This window comes from Mixophyes fleayi, chromosome 9 (genome assembly GCF_038048845.1).
Source record: "Mixophyes fleayi isolate aMixFle1 chromosome 9, aMixFle1.hap1, whole genome shotgun sequence".
Classification (NCBI taxonomy): domain Eukaryota; kingdom Metazoa; phylum Chordata; class Amphibia; order Anura; family Limnodynastidae; genus Mixophyes; species Mixophyes fleayi.
In genome coordinates, this window is record NC_134410.1 from 131,271,210 (window position 1) to 131,288,439 (window position 17,230).

General features: G+C 41.8%; 1 protein-coding gene across 1 annotated transcript; it reads left to right on the forward strand.

Moving 5' to 3' along the window:
- The first annotated feature begins 6,361 nt into the window (after positions 1-6,361).
- Positions 6,362-13,604, forward strand: ZBTB34 (zinc finger and BTB domain containing 34). The gene has a single exon (XM_075185779.1). It carries the CDS (start codon positions 6,379-6,381, stop codon positions 7,846-7,848), a length of 1,470 nt encoding a protein of 489 aa, XP_075041880.1. The 5' UTR covers positions 6,362-6,378; the 3' UTR covers positions 7,849-13,604.
- Positions 13,605-17,230: the final 3,626 nt, after the last annotated feature.

Genomic DNA, 17,230 nt, shown 5'->3' on the forward strand with positions numbered 1-17,230 from the left:
TCACATCTGTAATTACTTCTAATGAAATAATGGGGGTAGTCCGGATTATGGGATTAATACATGTGGTTTTTTCTAGTTAATAAGTACATTTATATTCTTTCATAGAACGCTTTGTCTTAAGGAGTTGGAGAAGCAATCCCACATAGAAGACCTATTATATCTTCTTTAAATAGCATGTTAAGTACCTTTTAAGCATGCATCTGATGCTCCCTTTTCTTTGCAATCCCCCAACAAATCATTGTTTCCTTTTCAAAAGCTCTCTGTCGGAAAACATAAATGTCTTCCAGACACAGTCAGTCTGCTACACAGGCTCACAGCTCTTGGCAGATCATATGATGGCATAAGGGGGGAGAAGGAGGTGGTCATGGTGCAGAAAGCGCTCAGAGGGGTGTTTCAAAGCCTCCCTGCTCACTACATCACATGCTGTGTGACTATGGTTGCCATGGTAATGCAGAATCACAAATAGTAGCCTGAAGAAAATAAAATGAAAGTAAAATGCTAAATACCAACAATCTTCTAATATCCTGCCACAGTGATTTATGTTAAAAATACACAACTGATTGTTTTATCCTTTACAATAGTTTAGTAGGGGTTTTGTTTTTGTGAGCTCCATGTCTGGATTTCTAACATAAGATGAGGGCAGGCTATGTTATTCCCCCGCCTGGATGGCCTTACATCAGCTTTATTGGTAAGTTAAGACTGATGGGATTCCAAACACTTAGCAGGTCGTAACTAGTAGAGACCTAGCTCGGCAGTCCTACTGATCCCATACGTAGTCAGAGCAATTCACTTTACCCGGCAATCTCTAATTTTTTTTTTGCTTATTTGAAGCCTGTGCTTTTTTTTTTTTTCCTTTACTTGGAAGTTTTCCCTAAAAACAGACTTTGTCCATGGTCATATTTCCTGGGAGGTAAAGTAACCTGGTGACTGAGCTGTTTTTCTGAATCCTGCTTGCGATGACCTTTGCTCTCTCTGAACTTTATATAAGTTAGTTTCACCTTTACAGTTCTGCAATTATAGAACTTTTTACTCTTCTCCATCCGCCTGGTTTGTCCTCAGTTAAGACCATTCCAAGTCATGGATTTTCGGGGCAGCCATTGAGCAAAATGATATAAAAGAAAAGCATAAACTTTCCTTGATTTGCATAAATTAAGTCATGTTTATGGTGTGTCCGGACTGTTAGACACGGGCAATATTCTGATGTTTTCCCCATTTCTGTCCTCTACATTACACTGACATCTGGGGCTCATTCTCTTTCAAAAATATTCATGTTTTAGAAAGTGTTTACCCAAGTACAAGGTTGTTGTAGATTTAGTTTTTTATACATTACACATTAAGTGGTTTACATTGTATCTATGTTATGGGGTTTATATCAGTTGTAGGACTTTACACATGAAGAAAAGGAAGATACACGTAGGTTTTAACAAGATTTTTTACACCAATTGGCCGCAGTGAATCTGGCTGCCCTTTCCCCCCTTCCAGCATTGTGATATCACCGCTTACGTTTATTCTTAGCCGAAAAGCGAATTACCTCCTGCACTAACTAGTCCCTGGTATCAATATGATGCATTGTCTAAACCACTGCATACAGTCATTAATATACGGCTTATGTTTATAGATGAGGGAGGGGAAAGGGGCATTTGAACCGATCTTAAGTCCCTAATTCACGAAGAACTGGCGATATAACTAAGGAGGGAATCGCAGGTGATGATCCTACTGATTTGCCCCTCTGTAAGTTCGTTGACTTAGAGATAGTACTGAATGACATCATTTCTTGGGCTTGAAAGTGATGTATAAATTAATGTAACATGCAATTTATTGAGATGCTTTAACGAGTATCCCGTCTCTTACACCAGCGTATGCATCTCATAATCCTGGCTCTTTGTTACATTGCTTGTCTGCCAGGCTTTGAACGTAATATGCAGCAGATGAGAATGACACTTCAGATCTATGCAAATGTATTAATGCAGCGAGAGTGTCTGAATGTAAATGTGTTCTCCATGAATGTCAATATCTTCTCCTCCCAGTTAACCTACTTTGCTGTAAAACCGGCAGATTCCTGTACACATCCTGTTAGTGGATGGGCAACATATTCTCTTGGTTAGAGAATCCTGGGGCAATTCGTTTTTATTGTTTTGCATGAAACAAGTGCTCAAGAAAAGCTGTTTATTTAAATGTCTTACTGCGTTTGCAAATCTCTTTGTTCCCAACACATGGCAAAATGTTAGCACCTAATGTAATATTTATTTAATGAAAGAAACAATAACACATTCCTACGCTGCGGGATAAGATAATAGGACTCCTGCTGTGTGCTGTGAGCCAGTGTTATTAATGGTGCCAGATGTGGGGTTTTCATGCTGTTCCCTTTACCTGATCATTTCCTGGTAAATAAGTGGCTTTTATTCTGTCTTTCACCTCGCTATACATTGCATTAATACCTTATCTGGGTAAGGAGAGTCCATAGGTCAACGGATGCCCTTACTCTGGTTTAAAGCTTAATATTGCTTACACCGCACTCTGCTACATTTATAGAGCAGAGTACAGTACGCTTCTAGTGATATAAAGGTCTGCGCACTACTATACTATATCGTGTATCCAACCTGACCTGATGTTTATTCCCTATAGAGTAACGTTCTCTCTTATCCCTCCTAATATTATTAGGAGAAAGCCTTGTTCCACTATGTTGTATTTAAAATATATAGAAAAATGAATTATCAGTACAGCATACACACACGCTGCATGTATCAGTCGGCGTCTAGGCATTGAATATTATGGTGCATATAAAATATCTCCATATAGACTATTGGATCAGAATCTACGTATTGATTTCATGTGACCGATACGTTGGATGTGGTGCTGTCTGTCTGATAACATTGGCTGATCATTGATCACTTGGTGCATGTATTGGTTCAATAAATCATTGATTTAACCGGTGACTTGTAGCATCTGGGAGGAATAAGTAAATGAATGAAATCACTGAAATGGTCAGTTGTATCTTTAGTTTGGTTGTCCCCTTTAGGAACCCCCGTCCCTGGGTAGACATGTAAGGTTGTATGTTTGTCTTGTTGGGTCTGTGGCAGACCAGCAGGCACTAATTATAGCCACAGAAAGGGCATCTACAAAATGCAGACGGGCATGAAAGGAAATGTCCTTCCACCTTGTGACATCACTAAGTGGATTACACAGAGAAATAATGTGTTCTGTGCAGAGCGACCGCTGTGGATGTATTTTACTTAACACGGAGAACGAAGCTTCACCCCTGAAAGTCGGCATTTCCCCTTTAAATCATTCTAGGATTGTTTACACACATTGAGACACTATATATCCAGCTGTTCTCCTGTACACTAAGGTATGGCATCTGGAAGACCAACACTAGTACAGTCTGAGTGAAAACCTATTTACAACGTACAAGTACTAACACATGGGGGGGGGGAGATCATAAGATTCTCCCGCTCTGTCAGAAAAGCCTTGGAAATTTAAAAAGGTGAATACACCAAGATAACTATACTGTAACACCCAGTGCATGTAACGTGCGCTTCAGATATGTTTACTGTGCAGCTGTAATAACCCCCCCCCCATATGGTAGATGTATGGGGGTCTTGCATGTGCCTTAGGGGTTCCTTCATCCCTCCGGCACTGCTGGAGCACATGAAGATTGTCTATTCCATGCTGGTCTGCGGTTGGTTTGGTGCGATTCTTCAGGTGCTTCCGTGGATGGGTTCCCCGTGAATTGCCGGCATCCATGAGGCTGCATTTAACAAGTTTGGAGAAAGAATCTGGCTTAGAAACCAACCACAGACCCTTAAATATTGTCTGGAGTTGATAATCTCCCTATATTTGTGTAAAGAAGGTAACCGTGTCACAGCTGAAACTGCCCAAGGTATTGGTCAAAACAGTATATGGCAACGGTGACAACCGGCTGTGAATGGTCCTGGTTATATATGTGGAACGTGAGGTTACTTCTGAACCTGTGTATTTGTGAAGTGTTTAAGCTGTGAGGGACCCTCAGACCCGTGTACTGTACACTGATGGCTGACTGCATTAAGTAGACTTTACCACGTGTTTCATCTGGGGGATTACAGAGTCGTCACTGCAGATAGATTGAGCCAAACTAGTTCTTCCACCACTTACTAGTAAAGTGCATTTACTGCACAGCCTCATACAACACCCGTGGGCGTAGCTTTAACCAGGCAAAACTCTGACACAAAAGATGGTATATGTATCTTACTGTCATACATACATACTATTACAGTCAATCAATGCAGAAGCCAACATCTAATAACAAAGTAAGTTTATTACATTTAACAACAACAAGGATTGCTGTTATAAATCACTACACACACTTATTGTATAGACAAATGCAACTGTAAGCACATATCAGAAACCTTGATCTCTTAAGTTTACCAAATAAACCACTTGACAAACATATCATAGACACATTAATGATCAGGATGTAAAAGTCATTAATGTCTGTAACTTTTACTATATAAATGCCTAGTGGCGTGTGTGAAAAAAAAAAACAACAAGCTGCAGCGCCACCTGCTGGGCAGAGTTATACACTGACCTATATATTTCTTTAAGGAGAAGTGACAGTTGGGAGTGGTTGGTGGTTGCCGGGGGTGACAGTGGGGAGTTTTTAACACCTTAAGTAGCTTGATGAAGGATGTGGCGATGAAGATGAAGGATGAGGTGATGGAGAAAAATGATGAGGTGGTGACATGTGGACAAAACCACGTTAAAAAAGGCTCTTGCGTCGGGAAGTAACGCTCTTCCCCTGAGGAGGCCTGGGCTAGGCCCAAATGCATGACAAGAACCTTTTTAACACCTCAAGTAGCTTGATTTGACTAGAATGCATGAGTATCATGCACGGGTTAACTTGTATTATCATATGTCCCAAAACGTGTGTCCGTTATAGAGATTCTTCTCAGAGCTGCTTTCGGATTTCCCGTAAGTCTGTTTAGTTTTTAGTCCTATAACAGTATTTGCACCGTCACAGGGCCTGATCACTATTTATTCTGTAGCTAGAATCACAGTATTGTCTTTAAACTTAACAATCAAAGTATAGAAGTAACAAAAAAGAAAAACTCTTGTTACTGTACCTGCAGAGAAAATAAGATGTAGAATTTTATTCCTTGGCAATAACCATTTCTGGAAGTCTAGTGATGCTGAAAGCGGCTCAGCCAACACTTTATTCTGAGTGTATTACACACAGCCGTATACACAGGCGTTTATAATTCATATTATTTCATTATCTTGGTTGCTTTTGTTCGACCCAAAAACTTCTAAAAGTGGGAACTTGAATCTGTTAATATCCGTTTGGTGTTGCATGGGCAGAAAGGACAAATTATCACTAAACAATCATTTATACCTTATGTCACCGTGCCAAACCTACCCGGACACAAGCAACGTTCATTTTTGGTTAATATGTTCAGACTTTACTCCCCTCCAAAAAGCTCCAACAAGTGTGTGTGGGAAAAACAAAAGTTTAACTAGGGACAGGACAACTATGTGTTGTCAGTCTTCACTTGTTTATTAATATGTCCCTGGTTCTGGAGCGGGCTGGGATAGGACAACCAATAAGATCATCAAAAGACCACAACAGCACAGAGTACTTCAGGATCTGTGTGTCCTGCTCTTACTGTGGGCTGTTAAGTACTGTGATTGTGTTAGATGATGGGAGGAGAGGAATGGAGGCAGCAGGAAGACACAGACTGAGAGTTATATAGTGGAAGGAGCAGGGTACCAGCAGCACAGAGTATATCAGGAGATGAGTGATGTGTTAGTGAGGACAGGGCTGCATGTGACCGGGGCAGTGACATGATGTGAGGAGGGGAATGGAGGCTGCAGGAAGCCACAGACTGAGAGTTATATAGTGGAAGGAGCAGGGTCCTCCAGCAGCACAGAGTATATCAGGAGATGAGTGATGTGTTAGTGAGGACAGGGCTGCATGTGACAGGGGCAGTGACATGATGGGAGGAGGGGAATGGAGGCAGCAGGAAGACACAGACTGAGAGTTATATAGTGGAAGGAGCAGGGTACCAGCAGCACAGAGTATATCAGGAGATGAGTGATGTGTTAATGAGGACAGGGCTGCATGTGACAGGGACAGTGACATGATGTGAGGAGGGGAATGGAGGCAGCAGGAAGCCACAGACTGAGAGTTATATAGTGGAAGGAGCAGGGTCCTCCAGTAGCACAGAGTATATCAGGAGATGAGTGATGTGTTAATGAGGACAGGGCTGCAAGTGGCAAATATATCTCCATATGATACAGTTCATGCATGTAACTTTATCTTTAGGAGAAATATGTAATTATTATTATTAATCAGCGAATGTTGACACTTGTGCTTCTCTTTCAGAAACCTGTGCAGCAGACAAGATGGACAGCAACAGCTTCATAGAATTTGATGTGCCCGAGTACAGCAACACAGTCCTGAGCCAGCTCAATGAACTGCGGCTGCAAGGGAAGTTGTGTGACATAATCGTCCACATACAGGGTCAGCCGTTCCGCGCGCACAAGGCCGTCCTGGCCGCCAGCTCCCCGTATTTCCGCGACCATTCAGCACTAAGTACCATGAGTGGCTTATCCATATCGGTCATCAAAAACCCCAACGTCTTTGAACAGTTACTGTCGTTTTGTTACACTGGAAGAATGTCTGTACAGCTGAAGGACGTTGTGAGCTTCCTAACCGCCGCCAGCTTCCTTCAAATGCAGTGCGTCATCGACAAGTGCACTCACATTCTAGAGAGCATCCACTCGAAAATCAGCGTTGTAGGAGTCGGTGGAGACGAGAGTCAGATTAACCATAACGGAGTCAACGATGACAGTTACTTTGCCAACCCGGTAGAGATATCTCCCCCATATAGCGGGCAAGTGCGGCAGTCCATCATAGGCAATGACCTGAAGATAGATGGAATAGCTAATAAAGGTATAAGGAACCGTGCTCAAGAAGAGGGTCAGTCTGACAGAGGCAGTAGTGGTAGCATTTCAGAACATGAAATTCAGATAGAAGGTGACCCGGAACATGGGGACGCAGTCAGAGAGAATCAGGTGACGAAAGTTAAAGTCAAGACGGAAAAATCGGATCGACCAAGCTGCTCCGATAGCTCCTCGCTGGGCGACGACGGCTACCATACCGAATTAGTTGATGGTGAGCAGGTGGTGACGGTGAATGTAGGTACCTACGGGTCTGTACTGCAACATGCGTATTCCTATTCTCAAGCTGCTTCCCAATCTACCAGCATATCAGAGCACTACAGTAGCATGAGCAACTCTAGTCCTTCCAGGTCCATGCTAACCTGTTACCGAGGTGGTCGGGCGCGTCCGAAGAGGCCGTCGTCTTTATCCAGTGAGGTTCACAATGTGATTCAAAGCTCCAAAAGTGAACCGGTGGTGAGCACGCCAACCTACGAGAGCAGCCCCCGTGAGAAGACCACTCGAGGCTACTGGCATCCTTACAACGAGAGACTTATATGCATCTACTGTGGCAAGACGTTCAACCAAAAAGGGAGTCTAGACCGTCACATGCGGCTACACATGGGAATCACGCCTTTCGTGTGCAAGTTTTGCGGGAAGAAGTACACGCGCAAAGACCAACTGGAATACCACATACGGGGGCACACGGATGACAAGCCTTTCCGATGCGAAGTGTGTGGCAAGTGCTTCCCCTTCCAAGGCACTCTGAATCAGCATTTACGGAAAAACCACCCCGGCGTGGCGGAGGTGAGGAGCCGGGTAGAGTCGCCAGAGAGAACAGAGGCATACGTAGACCAAAATGATGTTTCGGGGTCAGAAGTCAACCTGGACTCCAATATTGATATTCACACAGTGGCGACCACAGCCGAATGACACCCACATGCCAAGGCACGTTGTACAAAGCACACATAACATTAATGGCTATTTTTACTACTTACTGCTTATTTGGTAATCTCTTTAGTACAGTGAAAGCTCCTAATCCTTTTGTTCTTTGGGAATACAAAGACTTTATAAGATATCTGGATGATACACTAAATGTACTTGTTTTACATTGGGGTTTTTTTAATATATAATTTTGTCCTTTATTGTTGCTTTTTTTAAGGAGACAGGGTACAGTTGCACTCCTAAAGAAGCATATAGTTAGAGACGAAAAGTGAGGGTTTTCCTTTTTATTTGGTGAATGACATTGTTTTATCGTAATGAAAGTGTTTATTAAATGATAAATTCTCTATATCTCTATGGTTTATGAATAGCTGTGCTGCAAGGTTAGGAGAGTCGTGGCCTTGACTGATAGGAACAATGTATCGTGATCTCTCATTTGTTTTATCTCCGTTCCCAATATACAGGTTATTTGCTGTTTGCGTTGTTTTGAGGTGGACTTGGAGGCTCGGAGGGATAGTATGGATTAGATTGAGGCTGGATAGCGTACAGCACTGCTAGAACCTGACTTATTCATCATTTCTGTAGTTTTATATTTGTTAGCTCATCCCTGGTTGATTTTAAGAGCTACATTGTTCTCCTATCGCCTACCTGGCACCTAGATTCCACATAGGCAGATTCAATTGTTCCTAAGAACATCGCAGACACTCTGTCCCGTTGCTATGGTAAAAAGTAACGCTGAGGTTTGATCACACCTCTGTGGGGGCGCCAGAAAAATATTCTGTAAAAAAAAAATACTCTTGTGCGGTATTTGGGGAATTGAATCTGCCCCATAATGTCTGTGATTAGTGCCATTTGAGACCTACAGTACAATATCGCAAGGTTACTTTCCAGCCGCCAAACAAAATAAATAATTTTGGTAAATGATTTGAGAAGTTAAACTATGGCAACATATTCAATTAATCCGGCACATCGCGGCTGCACATAAAAAGCGCCAATGTTTTACCGTAACATCACGGATTTCTCTCTGCAACCCTATGGGGGAGCGAACAGAAATCTATGACGTTGCGGTAACACAAAGTGTCTTCGGGTCTATTCAGGAGGCACTTTGCACGTTATTGATGATGCCCTCGTGGAGTCTTACGTTTGCTGTTAGGCATTTAATACATTGACTTGCAAACTGTATAAAATTGTCAGTTATACCGATGAAACCAACAACAGTCGGCCAAACTACCTTGTAGAGACGCTGAAACGACAAAAGTCGGTTGAGATGCTGTCGCTAATTTAAAGGACACCTGTTCATAATCCTATGGAGTTATATTGTGTAGAGAAGCGAATGTACGATTGAAGTTTGAACTTCAAACGCTTTGCAGTAAATGGATCCTGTTTGAGGATCGACTTTGTTTTCTGTGAAGCACTTTCTCCAAAAGTGAACTTTCAGCCCGTCTGCCCCTCGCCGCGCAACACAATTCAGATGCCAAATATCTAATTGGATATCGCTGAAGTGTTTTGTTCCCTCGCAGGCAGGCGACGCTGCGATTTGTGGTGCTGAATTTATCCAGTTTGACTTTTCCTAAGACTACATTAATTTGTACTGTACACTTACCTACTTTTCAAAAAGCTACTATAGAACTACACTGCAGGCTGAGATAAGTTAATTATTATTATATAAGGGACAATGTGTTTTGCCAAAAGCCAAGCAATTCTCCTGGTGTGTGTCCGTCCAACCCCCGTGACGCAGGTATAGCGGTTATTGAAGGCAGACAAACGCCTATATACAGGATTAGATGGACACGGGTTTCTGGATTTGTCCTTTCTTACCATATAGATTGTTAGCTCTGTTGGTTTATTTTATTTTTTTGTTACCAACGGTCACTAGAGTTAGATTTTTATATTCTAGTTGGAAATTTACCAGACGTAACGCTCTTGATTTTACACTACACTTGGGATGCGCCCATTGCCTACATAGTAATGATCCATTGTTCTAGGCTGAACCAATATTATTGTGCGTGATTAGAATCTAGTGATCAGCTGCTTTCACCATTGGCTCAGCCCACAGAAGGGGTTTCCCCAGGACGCAGCAGGTGCTGTTTATAGCAAAACAACAGTAGTATTTATATTCACTTATATATTTTCTACTAAATAAGTGAATATATTTTCTATCAAGGTTTTCAGCCATAGAATTCAATGCAGTTGTGAATCGCTTGCCAAATCCTCTGGTAATTGTAATCTACTTGCTGGAAAAAGCTGGGTTGTTCTACGGTATTCCATTTAAATGATTTGATGGGTTTCCCTTAAAGTTTACATTTTAATTCAGTAAATGGTTTGCAGTTTGACAATAGTATTTTTTGCAGATAAGAGTGCATTTTTTAGTTAATTTTTTTGCAATTTATTGTAAAACACTAAGACCGTGTTAAAAAAACAAGCGGTATCTCACCGCTGATCTAGTCAGTCATAGCGGTCCTGTGACTGTCCACTGTACGGATAGCAGCAGGGTTCATTCCTCACTTGAGGATTCCCTTACAATATCAGTTTCTGTTTTAATAGAACTAGTTGTCCGTCGCTCTTTCATGATTGTTAACCTGTCCTGCAGTGTCGGATTCAATGACGAGCGTTTACTTGTGTTCATCTGCTAAACCGCCAATGCTTTCTGGGAGAAAACGCACCTGCCATTGACCTGTCGTAGGTACTCCCCCAATGTCTGTCTTAGTGGTGCTGTTTACTAATCTAACATCCGTTAGAAATGTGAAAACTGCTGGTGTCGGCGGTTTTATTTGAATCCAGATAAACCTCAATCGGCTGAAAGATTTTACTGTACGCTCGGCGTTTACCCCCTCGCCACACATTTTATTCTTATTTTGCCACAGTTCAGTTGGAGGCTCAGGTGGGTGGTTTACCATAGAGTAAGAGACGGAGGTTAGTTGCGCTGTGTCCGATTCCTACGCATAGAATCTCAATAGTTCGACATCTGCTTTGCTGTGAGAACTTATTGTGCTCGTGGCTGTATTCAAGCCGTAATGCGGAACTGTGTGTTATTGTCTCCCGGTTGTATATGGCCCCTTCCAGCGGCCATACTGGGCTCTAGCCAGTGACGACGTGCCGGTTCCTTGTGGCCCACACCGTACCTAGACACCTCTATAGATACATTTTTTTTCCTTCATGAATTAGTCTCCTCGGCTTATACCCGTTATACGCACGCAGCCTATGAATCGCTTTGATCTCAGACGGCGATTGTCGTGCGTATAACTCTTTCATCCTTACAAATAGATAATATTGTGCCTTGTTTTGGCAGGAGTTTAAAGTCTATCCATCACCTACACATGGGGGGTCCGTTATTCAGCCTAAGATTTCTCTTGGAACAAGCGATGCCACGGGGGCATTTCTGACGATAGAATAGGAATGCCCCCACGGGGTGTGTGTTAGTTTTCCATTTGCTACTTATCTACAGTGTTTAACAGATAAACCTCTGGGGACATTAATCCTTTCTGTATAGTATTACTCTGGTACATTACTGTTACATCTATGTCACACTACCCACAGTCCCAGCTACGTTTTACTAAGGGATCTTCCGGCACCCATAGACATCGAGAGCCCCTCGTGGAGCCACTTTGTATTTAACTTATACATTTAGAGAAATGTGAAAAAATTGTTTTTGGGTTTTTTTTTCTTCTCGTCTCTCAAAAATAGAAATATTTAACCTGTAATGACAGACTGTGAAATCAGACAATTTTATACTCTTATTATATAGTTTGTGGTTTTATCATGGTTTCTAATATTCCTAAGCTCAAGTCGACATCTTTGTATATAGGTGAACTTTAAAGACTGTTTTGTAAATACACGATCCATATAATTCCAGTCTCACTCCCTTCCACTCTCCTGGGCTGGGTTGATCCCCCCCCACCCACCCACCCGGTTTCTGCGCGGATTACGCAGAACGAGTCGCCTCTAGTGTGTTCAGACCCAAGTCTGCTGCTCAGTGCAACCAAACCCCAGATATGATTTATTTTAAAAGGTGCGGCTAACTTCTAATGCAGGCGAGAAAGAAATTTATAATCCAAGGGCTGGGAATAGTGCTATATCACACAAGCTTTACTTAAACGTATTTAATTTTTTTTCATTTTTATAAATATATATATATATATATATAGACTGTGATATAGTTAGTGTCATTATTTTAAGGGTTTTCTCAAGAAAACCCAACTGAAAGGGACTCAAATATGCAACCCCTAATCTATTTTCTAAGGGAATCTCCCTTTTAAATGGTGCTCTTTTGACTGGTCAGGATTATTTATTAAATTTTATATATAAGAAAAAAAAAAGTATTTGGAGATTTACTTGTGTAAATTCTTTATATAATGTCAGTTGATGAAAACCATATATTTCATATTTACTAAGCGAATGAACACAAATGTTCAGTATCAAGTCATTCAGAATCTTCCATATTTCTTTTGACATAATGGATCTTCCTGGGGTGCAGACGTAGATTTGGGGGGCGATCCCTCTTACTCTGTTTATAGGATTTTCCATCGCTTGCATTATCTCTGTTCTGCTTTTATTTTCAATTAAACAGATGCTATGAACATGTTGTTTTATTGCAGATAGAGCCAGGATTGGTCTCCCTCCCAGAACCCTGTACATGATATTTAATGTATATTTTCAGCTCTATCCAAACCCTGGTTTATGTAGAGATTTTTTTTCAGGTTTGGGAGTATATAACCTCATCTAGGTTTACCGAGGGGGAGGAGGAGGTTTTTCTAAACTAAATTGTTCGTTCCTTCTCCTGTAGATCACACCCACATACTGTAAATGAAAAGGGTATTAGAAGCAAGTTGTATATAAAGGCAAGTGCTTCTATACAGGTGGACACTGATATCTGTCATTTACAGTACAGGATGTTATTCCTAATGAGCGCGATGACAGAGCTCTCCATTGATAGCACTGGGGGTAAAATATGTCAGTGCTCTAATACTGGACGTTGAATGTTAAAAAGGTGACGTCTACCGTAGTAGTAATGGCTTATTGCTGAGCAAGGACGATTCTGATTGGATAGTTAAGCATGGATAGTGTTGCGTATTGGTAGACAACCTGACATAAATAAAACATCTGTAGATGCTTAAGTGAAACAGAAAGTGAGAGATTTGTAATATTGTATTTAAAGTGGAATCCATTGTAGTATTGATGAGCAACAAACATAAGATACTGAATGTGGTCTTGGATAAATTGTAAAATAACTTTTGTATAGAGCATCTCAGACATCCTACGACAGGGAGTTATTAGCGTAACCTCCTGTGCATGTCATTTAAGGGTCTTCTCCCCCCAGACAATAAATATGTGAATATTCTGAATGACTTCCGTGTTAATAACCCCTCCAGGCCCAGAGCTACGGGCTGGTGGGGTTACCTTGCAATATGAACCAGTAACCTCACAACTCCACACTTCTGAATGAAGTAACAAGCTAGCTATACAGATATGCTGTAACAACTAATAACTTGCCATTAAGGATTATTTTATAGCATGAATTTAAAAAAAAAATATTTATTCAAATGATATTTTACTCTTGTATTTTTCTTTTTTTCTTTTTATTTTTTGGTTTTGTTTTTTTTTTAAAGATTTGTGATATGATTTTCAGTGCTGCTTAATTTTGGTCAGATGACTTATGGCTTGTAAACTGCTTTTTTTTTTTTTTTAAAATGGTATAAAGTCAATGGGGATTTGCTGTTTGTTTGTAAATAAAAAGCTGCTACAGCAAATTGTGTGTCGGCTGCGTTTATCCTGTTAGTGTGGAGGGGGCACCAGGAGCTACTTACATAGAGATAATGATGGCATTATTGTACGGATGAACCAATACTTGTGATTAATGTTTAAGTTGTCTGACAAACCTTTCTCATCCCCACAATATATCACAGGGTGAGAACCAGGAGCCAATTGCATTACTGCAAATGTATATACAGAGAGACCCCCACGTAGGTTAAAGGGAGGCTGAAACCATCGCCCCTGAGGATTGGGCAGAGTACAAAGGGGTCATTAACTCAACACCAACAAGGTAATAAAACAAGAGGTCCCGTTACAGTCTATAGGGGGTGAGGTGACAGAGTGCAATGGGAGAAAGTGCTTAGTTCAGTGGTTCCCAAACTGCACCGCGGCTCACAGGGGTACCAGGGCTGGCAGTAAGCAGGGGGGTGCCAAGCGGTTCCCTGCCTGCTGCTATCCCCCACCTTGTCCACTGGTGGGCCAAAATACTTACCCTTACAGCACCCTCCTCCCGCAGTGACATCAGAGGGGAGCCAGAAGAAATGGACGACAGAAAAGAAGAAAACAGAATTAAGAAGACCAAGTAAAAAGTAAGAAAAGGATAAAAGTGTATAATAACATGGAAAATTTTGAAGGGGCGCATGTGATGACTTTTGTACATATTGTTTTATTCTGTTTGATCTTATTCCTCTGAGGAGCGATGTAAATTGTTCTGTGATAGAACTACTTATAAAACGGGACCGATCTGTAATTATTGTCAATTAGGGGGTTCCTGGAAACAAATTATGGAGACCCCCCAAGGGGGCCTCGACCTGAGAGTTTGGGAACCACTGACTTCGTGGGGCTGTATGATCCAGTCACACAGCAATGTTTAGCTGGGGGTTGCTTGAGCATAGATGAAGGATAAATGTAAGTTTGAGTGATCTGTGCAGGGAAGGGGGGGTGTTATCAGAGAGTGGCTCAGGAATTTGATAATCTTGCTACAAAAGGTGAGATTGCAGGAAGTAGTGGAAGGTTTGTATGAGGGAATGATTCCACAGAGTGGGTGCAGCCTGAGAGTGGGAGATGGTGAGGAGTTGGGGGATTTTAAGATGAAGCAAGAGATGGATGTTGGTTCTCTCTCTGGTGCGGCGCTGGCAGAAGATTTGGTGAGGAACATTCGCCTGGTACCTGAGCGCAAAGTAAATTGTTGGGGTAAAAGTCTGACGCCCAGAGCAGCCGATTAGATTCCCAAGACAAGTGGTATAGAAGGAGCAGACTGTGTGTTAGAGGAAGTGGGGAGATGAACTCTGAAGGAGCTGGGTAATGAGTAGGATGAGAACCAGGACCGTGTAGGAGAAGCCGAGTGGTCCATTCTGAGAGATTCAGGAGAATTACAAGCCAGCGGTGACCTTTCCATTGTAAAAAGCCTTAAGAACTGTTCTAGTCATGTTAGAGATGATTTTATTTGGGTTTTAAATTAGTCGGTACATTTTCAGTCTGTGTAAAGGTTTTGCCCATTCATGATGGAAAAATGACATCTGTGCGCCATTCCTAAACTATTCAAGGTATTTCACACTACTGCGTCCTGTCCTCTACTCCTGGTTTGTAATCATTTAAATGTTGGATAAACTACAGTACTATAAACGTTATCAGGGCTTAGTAAGAGGGGGAGCACTGCAGCAGATTGGTGTTATGTTTAGATGCCCACACACAGGAGGCAGCCATATGTGTAGAGCTGATTTAGTACCTGCATGCCACAGGAAGAGGGTTTACATATGTTTACCAGAGAGTCACAAGGTAACAATGCTGCAGTTACAATGAACCAGCTGTCAGTGAGCTGGGGCTGCTGCAGAACATCACACAACACTCTAGCCCGTACTGTACTTATTGCAGTGTATACACACTTTGTTGTACATTTACTTTCAACATCACTAAATGAGATAATGTTACAAATATTAGATTAAGAATTAAAAACATTTATTATTTTGGATAAGGCATAAATCATTTATATTAGGATTGATAAATTCCATAACATTTTCTACACAAGAACTCAGATCTGGTTACGTGGCTGTCACGCTATTTTAGGCTTTCTATATCCCCGTTACCTATCAGTATTTCTACATGGTGATGGGCTGAGTTTATAACAATTTGCAGCACAGATTATTTCAGCTGATCCCTGACTGGGCAACTAGACGTAGAAGGGACTCAGTCAGTATTTAAACATCAACAGCGCTTGATTAGTCCTTAGCTCCTCTCCTGGCTCTGGTGAAACGCACCTCAATACATACAACTTATTATAAGGGAGTGTTCACAGAAGAGCATAACGCTACCACTCTATACGGACACAGGCGTTGCTTGGTAAACAGAATGCAGCGGTGCCTAGTGTCAGTCTGCAGCAGGTAAAGGTTGTTCAGTGTATAAAAGTGTTGAATAAGTCCACAAATAGTAAATATGAAAGACAAGAGGTTAAAAGCCACTACAGTTAGAATTCACTTTCAGGCTCCCTGTCTGTAAACCAGTAGACAAGCTTACCATACACTGTAACAACCATCTAATCTAAATAAATAAAAAAAAAAATCTGTAAAGCTTTTTTTTTTTTTTTGTTGATAAAAACAAGGCGACAATGATGGATTTGGTTAGTTTGTATTTCTCTCCACCGTTGTTATCCTCAAGGCTGACACTCACTTTCCCCCTCTACACCATTCGTTTCAGACGACCGTCTGCTATTGGGCAAGGTATGTAATTACCATCTAGAAATTACTGTGCATTCCAGAGTTATATGGGTAAGTGACCCATAATTTGCTGCAGTTGTGTCTTAAATTTCACACCTTGTTGGCCTACCCATAAAAACTGCAAAATCAGGACGACAGCTCACATAACCACAGATGTTATCATTACTGCACAGAAGAATGACCGATGAAGGAATGTGAGCTGCCCAAACAGTGCCAAAATCGGCTCAGCCATCGACAAACTAGTCTGGTGTTTAGATGGAGAAAATACTTCATGTCTGATAGTGTAACAGGCAGAAGAGCAAACGTGAATGTTGAAATTTTGTAAAGCAAAAGCTTATGAGGAAGTAACAGAAGTTGGCACTACATTGTAGCATAAGCATCCTTCACATGACATACTGGTCTGTCTTATGGAAGAAGCAAGCAACAGTCCCTGAGTCTTGCACTCTCTTGGTCATGGTAGTTGGAAGAACTCCAGGCAAAACAACAGGTTGCCAGGGATCTCCTCCGCACTATAACGCAGCAGTTGATCCAAGATAGTGCGAAAGTCAAGAGGAACGGAGTCGGCTTCTCTAAAGCCTACGGTGTCTTCACCACCACTCGACAAAGAAGCCTCACGTCTTAGAGAGGCCTTCAGTCCAACACCAGCACACTCTCAAATACAGGGACAAGTGTCAAAATGCAGGACCGGACCTGGCACAACTCAGGACAGAACAGGATAAGTTTGCTTAAACTTGATCCAGCAGCATAGACACTTGCAAAATCGATATTTTAGGATGCAGCAATTCCTTCCGCAGTCGATTGCTCTAATTCAGACTCCACAACACTTGTACGGCGGAGCCTGCACGGCTGCTCGACCAACTAACCACAATAACTGGCAAGACTGCCGCAGAAGCCATTTCCTCTGCAGGTCT

What these genes read in the sequence shown, in the direction of transcription:
- ZBTB34 (XM_075185779.1), top strand. Translation starts at nt 6,379, where the DNA reads ATGGACAGCAACAGCTTCATAGAATTTGATGTGCCCGAGTACAGCAAC.